General features: G+C 37.6%; 1 protein-coding gene across 1 annotated transcript in view; it reads left to right on the top strand.

The window, feature by feature from the left end:
• The window catches only part of SLIT2 (slit guidance ligand 2), a 114543-nt gene that overhangs the window by 44556 nt on the left and 59524 nt on the right, over positions 1–10463 (top strand). The window contains exons 15-16 of the mRNA XM_027902066.1: positions 683–833; positions 6612–6686. Of these exons, the coding sequence (XP_027757867.1) occupies positions 683–833; positions 6612–6686 (226 nt within the window). The remainder of the gene's footprint in view (positions 1–682; positions 834–6611; positions 6687–10463) is intronic.

Genomic DNA, 10463 nt, shown 5'->3' with positions numbered 1-10463 from the left:
GATGCAGTTTTGATAATGTAGCGAGATTTTCTGTTGTGCTTGATCTAACCATGTGGTTGTGAGGTATGAGTAAAACATGGTTCTGTCAAGCACCATGGAACGTCACGCAGCTTTCTACAGCATGACAAGCTGCTGAGGCTTAAGTCAGGATCACATATTTTTAAAATTAAAGCTGAAAACAGGGCTTTCAATCTTTTGTGTTGAGTTGATGTGGAGTATCGGGACTATTAAAAAAAAAATCACAGAGGTTAATGAAGTCCAGTCAACAATACAAATTTGTAACCAGAGAAAGCGAAAAGGTGGCATTGAGGATCTATTTATTCTTGATACAGAGAAATAAAATAAATTCTAAAAGAATCAGTGGCATTTGTGTGATTAGCTATAAACAAGGCTAGATTGGCTGACAGCATAATCAGCAGAAAGTACAGCTGTGAAAAGCTCAAGTTATTGTTATCCCATTATGTGAAGTTGGTCTCAGTTTCTTTTTCCAGCATATCTTAAGTCCCTAAATTTAACCCTCTCTTGAAGCCCTTGTGTCTGTTCAGTATCACAAAGTTTATCATGCATTTCCCAAGTTGCCCACTGTTATCTGCATTGCAGAAATCTTTTCAGCCTTCTCAGAAGAAGTAAATCTTGAACTTTATTGACTTAGTATCTGTGTTTTGACTTGAATCTTCTGCAGGCACTGAGGATTACAGATCCAAATTAAGTGGAGACTGCTTTGCAGATTTGGCTTGCCCTGAAAAATGTCGCTGTGAAGGGACCACAGTGGACTGCTCCAATCAGAAACTCAACAAAATTCCTGATCACATCCCCCAGTACACAGCAGAGTTGTAAGTTGAACCCATAATAAAGCATGGTTTATTATGGAAAAACTAACTAAAATTTTCAAATATAAACCCACAGTTTTACTTTTTTGAACTGCAGAATAATCTATTTGGTGCCCTTCTAAGGACTAAATATTCATAAAAATTATTTATGCATCATTTCAGTATCATGTAGCCTTAAAAACCCATGATAAATAAATAAGGCAACTATTCTATATTTCTATTCTTCAAGAATCTGAGCAACCCACTTCAATTTTTTTTTAAAGTAGTAGAGTTTATTTTGCTTTTATTTTTAACTACCAGAGAAAGTAGGTCATCCAGTAACCAAAGGGGGGTCAGTCTTAGGTGTTTCAAAAGACAAAGATGATTCTTCTTATGCAAAGTACACATTACATGTGTCAGGCAGGAGGCCAGAGAAAGATAAAGCAGACAAACAGAACAGTGTTGGTTTAAGAAGATGAGACAATAGTATAATGAACAGAATGGGCAGAAATCACAGGTTGCTTAATAAGTGCCATATGTAGGCATTACAACTGAAGCGATCTTCAAGGAGGGAGTGAAAGATAAAATTGAGACAGCTTTACAAGGTTTTCCCATGTGCAAAGCATAGTATGAAAGGGAATGCAGAGATGCTTGAAGGATCAGCAGAAAGGTAGATGAAAAGTGGCTGTCATTGCAGAGCAAAGGCGAAAGGAAACAGCTATTTTTCCTAGGAGATTCAGTTTAAAGAACAAGGCAGAATGTTGAGGGACAAGAGAGGGACTTTGATTTGATGTAGTAAAGCAGAGACAGAGATGTGGAGACAGGAGTACTGTGATCAAGTTGTAACTCACAGGGGTGAGATGAGCAAGAGGATGACACACCTCTTAAAAGACAATCAGTATACAACTGGCATCAAAGTAACAGTACAGCAGTGAAGGTAGGAAATAATGAGACTATTGTTAAGGAGTTTGAATATCTTGACAGGAAAAGGAACTTAAAACAAATATTTTTAAAACAGAGATGGAGGTTTTTGTCTGTCTCTGGAGAAGGAATTGAACTTCAGGGTTGCTTTCTGTGCTGGTTTTGGCTGGGGTGGAGTTAATTTTCTTCACAGAGGATAGTATGGGTTTGTGTTTTGGATTTGTGCTGAATTCAGGGTTAATAATATGGAGATGTTTTCTGTTATGGCTGAGCAGGGCTTACACAGAGCCAAGGCCTTTACTACTTTTTGTACTTCCATGCTGGCAAGGAAGTTGGGGGACGCATGTGAGGCTGGGAGGAGACACAGCCAGGACAGGTGACCCAAACTGACCAAAGGGATGTTCCAGACTGTATGACATCATGCTCAGTATATAAAGGGGGGCAGGGAAGAAGGAGAAGGGATGATGTTTGCAGTGATGGTGTCTGTCTTCCCAAGTCACTGTTGAGCATGATAGGGCCCTGCTCTCCTGGAGATGGCTGATCACCCACCTGCCAGTGGGAAGAAGTGAAATAATTTTTTTATTTATTTGTGTGTAAGGTTTTTTCTTTCCCTATAAAACTGCATTTCTCTCAACCCACAAGTTTTCTCATTTTTACCCTTCTGGTTGTCTCCCCAGGCCTTCTGGTGGGGGAGTGAGTGGCTGTGTGGTGCTTGGTGTCTGGCTAGAGATAAACCATGACATGTTCTTATTAAAAATCTGAGAAATGCAATCAGAAGAGAAAAATGATACAGTCTTGGGTGAAGAGAGATTGACTTCAGTGGAGAAATACATTTTATGTTATCCTATATTTTAAGATAAAATTACTTTAATTTGAGAGTAAAAGCTGATGGATTGGGTGACAGGTTAACATGTAGGATGAGATTGTAAAGTAGTGGTTGTATAAATGATAGTTACTGAATGAAGAGATGAGAAATGGAGTTGCTGAAGTGGCAATACACTGTCTGGATTTTTAGGAGCAATCATGTTTAATTCTCTCTTTTCTGAAGAAATAATAATCTTAATTTTGCATTTTAATTGTTGTTTTTCGTATTCATTTATTTACGTGTGGAAGATAAACTGCCAAGTGTTTTCTTTCTATAATTATGATTCCTACCTATTAAATTCAGGAGGAACAATTAAATAATCAAGCCTCATCTGTTGTGTATCCTAAACACTCAAATTTCAACCAAAAAAAATTTTTTTTGACTAAAGCATAATTCATGTTTGGTTGCAGCACTTTTTCAGAAAATACACATTTTTGTTTGAAGGTGGTAGTGGATTTAAAAATCCACCATTTCCCTGAGACTTTACAGAAGTTAATTATCTTCTTTCACTTCTGTTAAAATCTTTTAAAATGGGAACTTTTACTTCGAGATAGAATCTACTTCTCTTCAGTTTTCATCATTGCTTCCTTTATATTTTTTGCCATTAGAGACCTTTTCTGTATGCAGCACTTTATGGTTCATTTGTAAGATGGTGTTAAACGTAACAAAGTCATTTTTCAGCCTTCTACTTGATAGGCTGCACAGATTGTTCTTCAAGTCATTTGATGTAATAAAAATTTCAATAGCACTACAAATATTCTAGAGAGGATAGAGAAATTTTTTCTGCATTTTTTTACTTTTGCTAAAAATCCATTTGCTCTAGCTGAATATACTCTTTTGGTATTTGCCTCACCAATGCAAAAGTTACAGCTCTTTTTTCTGTTTCCTCCTGTTATTATTGGTCTTTGATGCACTGCCTTTGATGTTCCTCTTGCAACTTCCCAGTCTAGTTCTAGGACCACTCTGTGAGGTCCAGTTCGCAATATTTACAAGCATGTATATGAGAACAGCAGCTAGTTAGTCTTTCTTTTCTTTTAGCCATCACATTTGAGATAAAGATACTTGTTAGAGTCAGGTTACATTGATGCTTCTATAACAGTGATGAGGAAAGCCAGATTAATTTCTACTGAGTGGTATTTGGAGCTGAGTCCCAGCTTGAAAATAAAGATCAAAAGTGAAGTGAGGGAAAAGGTATGCATTGTGTATATTGCAACAGTAGTGATATCACACATACACACACAAAAAAACAAACCACCACACACGACAGTATTTCTTCAAGTTAGTTGCTTTTTTAAAAAATCTGAAAATAATTATATAGACCAAGACAGATAACTTAATTGTAAAATTGAAAAAAATTAAATAAGCCAGTTTCTGTTCTAGCTTCCTATTTTGTCTCTTGCTCACAGTCTTCCAGAAAACCACTGAAAGGTCTGTCTAATCTGCTAATGAAGTATTTGATATAAAGTACAAGTCTGTAATTGCACCCCAGAAATAAAATCTTTTTCAGGTAGCATTCTAATGTATAGGAAAGTTCAGGAAGTGTTGATAAACCACTCAAACCAGAGTCCCCAGGAAGAATGCTAAATAAAAATAATTTCAGTCTTGTATGTTGAGTTTTTATGATTTTACAAGAGCTGATAATCAAACACGAAATTTTTGAAAAGCATGAATATCACTGCAGTATATAGCCTTCCAGGAGGATCACCTATTGTACAAAAACATGCAAGCCATTGTGTTACTAAAACAGGAAAAAGCATCCAATAAACCAACGAAACAGAATATGTAGATATCATTGTCAAATGCTTCTTTGTTTACTTTTTTGTTTTGAGAATGGTGTTTCAGTACTTTTTTTTTTAATAAACCAGATAAGAGTAATTTTAAGATCACTTTCATGATCCAGTGATTGACAGGTAACAGCTACAGTTACTATCTTTACTGGTGAAGAGCATTAGGCTCAAAAAATAATGATCTTGAGATCCATAAGGGAGATTTCACCCCATCTGTTAATTTTCCAGTTACTTTTAATAATTTTGATTCCATTATGTGCAAACTATTTTGAATAAAATAAATGAAATTTTAATAAAATAAAAATTAAAAATCTACATCTGGCATTATGTAGGACTATTTAGCCCTGGAAATAAAAGATTTAGGAATGACCAATAAGGATTTCAAGATAAAAGGCTATAGTGATGTTGTCATACATGTTAAAGGTGAAGGAGTGCTTTTGGGAACTAGAAATTTCATTTTGAGGTGTACTTATAGCAGTGTAGTATGCAAATTATACAAAATAATTATTTAATTTACATAGCAATACTAAAATATCAGCTGGAATACTGTGTCAAGGGCTTCATGTTTCAAGATGGATACTTAAAAAAAAATTCAAGGAGAATCACCTAGAAAAGACGACTTCTGAGAACAAAACTAAAATGTTGAATGCATTTGTGTGAAAGAAACTTGAGAAAGAGGCACAGTAAATTGTTTTTAATATGTAAAAGGTTGTTGGAAAGAGGAAAGGATCAAATTACCACTTTCAATGGAATCAGAGGTGTTTGTAGTAGAGAAAATAAGTACTATTAGAATTAGTAAATGTTTTCATTAACAAGTCATTCTGCTTGATGATATAACACTTGAAAAGTATGTGAAAATGTCAGCATTTATAAAATTCTCTTTCTGTTGTTGATGGATGGGGGGGGGAAGGCTCTTAACAGTGAAGAAGTAATTTTGTTAATTGCCACTATGTAAGAATTATTTTGTATGGTCACACTAAAAATCACATGAAGTTTCTCAGCTGATTTTCAGAGGTAGTAACATCTTTTGAAATTCATATTTCTTGTAGTTCACTGTGCTACTCAAATGTTTTGTGTATGTCCAAAAAACTCTGTCTTCTCTCGGTTTGGTTCCATGTTGAAACTATTGCACAGATTTACAACCTTAATTTCCCTTTTGGCTATCACTGAGAATGAACAGAAGGAAAGGATGATCAAACAGCTTTCTTTTATTTTCTAGGCGTTTTTTAATCTTGTCTTGCAAAAAGGCATTTCTAAAGAGCATTCTGGGTTTAGAATTATGCTGAATTTCATTTTACAGTGATCTTGTCAGTCACATCTCTTCCTTCCTATTTAAGATCTTAAAATTAAAGCTGGACAGACTCCCTTCCTTAATAAGATGGCTCCATTAAAATATATAAAGAATCTAAGACTTATAATTTCCGTTTTCTTTTCAAGAGAGGAAATAGGGAGTACTGGGTCAATGCAGATATTTTTTGAAATTTATATAGTCCCCTAACCTAGCAACTGCTAAAGTACACCATGTTGGAACAGCCTTGATGCCTGTGTAGGAAAGATAAATATTCAGCTAGTATTTGTTGCTCATTGTATACCTTCCTATAGTGTTAAAAAATCAGCATTTAATGCTTCCTTCAGCAATGAGTGTGCCAGCTGTAGTGGCATGTAGATAACCCATGGTGAGAGAAGTGCTTTTTAAATTCTTGGGAAGACCTGTGCAGTGTGTTTCATTCCCTGTTCAGAGGAAGCACTGAGCGGTTATTTCATTCTTGTAAACAGTGTTCTGTGAGTACCTCCAGATGTCTGGCAGACCCCACCTGATATCCTTTAAAGAACAGAAAACTAATCTTCAGTGGTTTACATGTACTTCTAAAAGATTTTTATTTATAAGTTGCCATGGAACCCTTCCTTAGTTACATTTTTGTTTTGAAAATTAAAAACATCATCTTATATTTCTCTGCAGTTTTAGTTGTATAATATTTTGTGGACAGGCTATTAAAAGGTCTTATGTATGCCTACATTTAGCTAATGAGAAAGTTCATTCACAGGAATGAGAATATTCATTCACAGGAATTATCAGAATTAGAAATGTCAGTATATAAGAAATTGTTCTTGATCTACCGGTTAAAGACCAGCTACTCAGTGAAACCAGTCTGAAAAGTTTACTTAATGTAGAACATTCTGTACCAATGCCTGAATATTTTTTTCTGAAATTGATGTAATTTCTTTTAGGCGACTAAATAACAATGAATTTTCAGTCCTGGAAGCTACTGGAATCTTTAAGAAACTTCCTCAGCTCCGTAAAATGTAAGTGCAACTTCAGTGATCTTGTCTACTCAGATAGCGTGTTAGCTCCTTGCTGTGTCTCTCCACCTTTCTTAGTTCTTATCTACAAAAGAATCAGTATATTCTAATTGAAAATCAAGAGTGGGCTTAAATTAATCACTGAGGTAGGTCAGAGTTGGCAGCTCTTCTCTGTGGGTCTAGGCACTGTCGGCAGCAACTTCTCATGGTGTATGGCTCCAGCACCTTCGCAGCAGCTTCCAGCCAGCTGGTCTGTTATGCAGCCACAGCAGGGAGCTTGCAGTATAAGCTGCTTAAAAAAGATTCCAGTAATCTTTTGTAACTTCCTGTATTACTCCCTAACCAGACAGTTTTGCCTCTTTCAGCACATTAAAGACATGCCTTTGATTCTGTGCTTCATTGAACTGTCATTAGGTGAGAGGGATATCAAAATTAAAATTACTAAGAAAAAATGGTTTGATAGCTCATCGTTGTGAGTCCATGTTAACAGTTAATGTTCTAAGAGGAGTTTATAATCTTACCAGTTGCAGTTTATACTAAAATTAAATCTATGAAAAGCTTTCTTTAGCTTATGTAAAAGACATATTTGAGAGTAGATGATTTAGATAGACTTAGTGACTCTGTGCTCAATCTTTTCAGGATTAAATCCAAACATAAATAGTAAGTGAAGAAAAATGTAAGTAAAAATAGATCAGTTTAATGATCACTGCTTTGTAGTAACCAAGTGACTGCCATTTGTAAAAGATCAGTCTAAATTACTAGTGACCAAAATCTCAAGGAGAGCAATAGTATTACTTAAACTATTGTTAACCTTATACAGATCCTTGCTGGCAGCTGTCATGATCACAATTAGTTAAATACTTATTACTGATTTTTTAAAAAAAGTTTAAAAACAAACAAACAAACAAAACAAAACAAAACAACAACAACCAAAAAAAAAAAACAATGTGAAACAAAAAAATGAATATGCTTTTGACCTCTCCACTTGAGTACACCTTGCCACTTTGGATTGGGCTGAGATACTTAAAAAAAAAAGAATGTAAGAATGTCTAGCACAACCGTGTTCTGGTGCTATACAGTAGATACGCAACTTTCTTCATTCTCCAGGAATCTCAGATTAATACCCTTTACAGCTATAGCATACTTTTGAAATATCAATATGAAGGATCAGTGGACAAGGGAAGGGGTACAGGTGACATTTACCTGGACTTCTGTAAAGCCTTTGACGTGGTCCCCCACAGCATCCTTCTCTCCAAATTGAAGGGAGATGGATTTGCTGATGGACTGTTCGATGGGTGAGAAATTGTTTGGACTGTGGCATCCAGAGGTCAATGGCCTAGAGTCCTCATGGACATCAGTGACAAGTGGTGTCCCTCAGGGTCCGTACTGGGACCAGTGCTTTTTAATGTCTTCATCAATGACATAGACAAGGGGATTGAGAGCACCCTCAGCATGTTTTCAGATGACACCCAGTTGAGTGGTGCAGTTAACACACCTGAAGGATGGGATGCCATCCAGAGGGACCGGGACAAGGTCAAGAAGTGAGTCCCTGGGAATCTCATGAGGTTTGACAAGATCAAGTAGAAGATGCTTCACCTGGGTCAGGGCAACTTCCAGTATCAATACAGGCTGGGGAATGAACAGATCAAAAGGGATATTGGTTGATCAGAAACTCGACATGAGCCAGCAATGCGCACTTGCAGTCCGGAAAGCAAATCATATCCTGAGCTGCATCTAAGCAGTGTAGCCAGCAGGTCAAGGGATATGATTCTGCCCCTCTACCTCACTTTAGTAAAACCCCATGTGGAGTACTGCATTCAGCTGTGGAGTCCCCAGCACAGGCAAGACATGAAACTGTTGCAGCAAGTCCAGAGAAGGGCCACCAAGATGATCAGGGAGGATGGAGAACCTCTCCTATGAGGAAGGGCTGCCAGAATTACATTTGTTCAGCCTGGAGAAGGCAAGACTGCAGGGTGACCTAATTGTGGCCTTGCACTACCTGAAGGGAGCGTACAACAAAGATGGAGAGGGACTTTTTACAAGGGCATGTAGTGACAGGACAAGAGGGAATGGGTTTAAACTGAAAGACAATATGTTTAGATTAGATATCGGAAAGAAATTCTTTACTCTGAGCATGATGAGGCACTGGAAAAGGTTGCTCAGAGAAGTTGTGGATGCCCCATCCCTGGAAGTGTTGAGGGCAAGATTGGATGGGGCCCTGAGCAACCTGGTCTAGTGAAAGATGTCCCTGCCCATGGCACAGGGGTTGGAACTAGTTGATATTTAAGGTCCCTTCCCCAAACTGTTTTATGATTGTGTAATCCTATGAAATTAATAAAATACCTGATGTGTCGTACATACACATGCATACATACACATTAATGCATATACGAGCTTTTCACATTTAAGAATATTTTTTTAAGTCGAGGAGATGTTCAAGACGAAAGAAAAGGAAGAGTATTAATCAGTCTCAGTGTAGCTGTGTGCTGGAACTCCCAAGGGCTTTGAAATCTGGTTATTTGAGAAGGAACAACATTGACAAAATTGGAAAATGTTAATGAAAAAGCTTGCTATTTTAATAATACTGCTCTGTAAATTCCTAATATAGTTATCAGTTGTCACAACATTCAGAGATTAAGTCAGTGGATACTTGAGCATCACTGGAAAGCAGTGAGGTACTGATGCTACAGAGACACCAATATGAGTAAATTCTGTATTTTTGTGGAGCTCATATTTCTTCTGAAAGTTTGAAATAAGTGCAAAGAACTTTCTGCACAGATGACATTGAAAAATTGAGGCCTAAATGTTTCATTGATTTGACAGTTCATCACTACTAAAGCATGTGTATGCACTGCAACATAGATTAGCCACGCAACATTAATCCTTAAAATATCTATGTGAAGTGGTGAAGTAGTATCCATATTATACCAGGAACAATAAAAATTTTAGGAAACTAAGGGCTTGACATGGATAAGCCAACTGAGATAAGAAATAATGAGTTTCTTGCTTCCAGTCTTCTGTAGCACTTGCAGAAGACTGAACAGCTCCAATGTGAAACTAAATGAAAGCAGCGATTGTGGATATTATCTACTTAGACTTTAGTAAAGCCTTTGACACCATTTCCCACAGCATTCTACTGGATAAACTGGCTGCTCATGTCTTGGATGGACGTATACTGTGCTGAGTAAAAAAATGGCTGGATGTTCAGGCCCAGGGAGTGGTGGTGCACGGAGTTAAATCCAGTTGGCAGACAGTCACAAATGGTGGTCTCCAGGGCTCAGTATTGGGGCCAGTCCTGTTTAAAATCTTTATCGATTATCTGGACTAAGGGATTAAATGCACTCTCTACAAGTTTGCTGAGGACACCAAGCTGGGCAGGAGTGTTGATCTGCTGGAGAGCAGGAAGGTTCTACAGGGGGATCTGGACAGGCTGGATTGATGGGCAGAGGCCAGTGGTATGAAGCTCAACAAGTCCAAGTGCTGGGTCCAGCACTTTGGTCACAACATTCCAATGCATTGCTACAGGCTTGGGGATGAGTGGCTGGAAAATGGCCCATCAGAAAAGGACCTAGGGGCACTGGTCAACAGCCAGGTGAACAGGAGCTGGCACATGCCCAGGTGGTTAAGAAGGCCAATGCCATCCTGGCCTATATCAGAAATATGTGACCAGCAGGTCTAATGAAGTCATTATCCCTCTGTACTTGGCACTGGTGAGGCCACATCTTGAATACTGTGTTCTGGTTTGGGCCCCTCTCTACAAAAAGGTGCTGGAACGAGTCC

Source organism: Empidonax traillii, unplaced genomic scaffold (genome assembly GCF_003031625.1).
Source record: "Empidonax traillii isolate 1590-97213 ecotype Southwest subspecies unplaced genomic scaffold, ASM303162v1 scaffold834:size519909, whole genome shotgun sequence".
NCBI lineage: Eukaryota > Metazoa > Chordata > Aves > Passeriformes > Tyrannidae > Empidonax > Empidonax traillii.
This window is presented reverse-complemented; position numbering and strand designations above follow the sequence as displayed.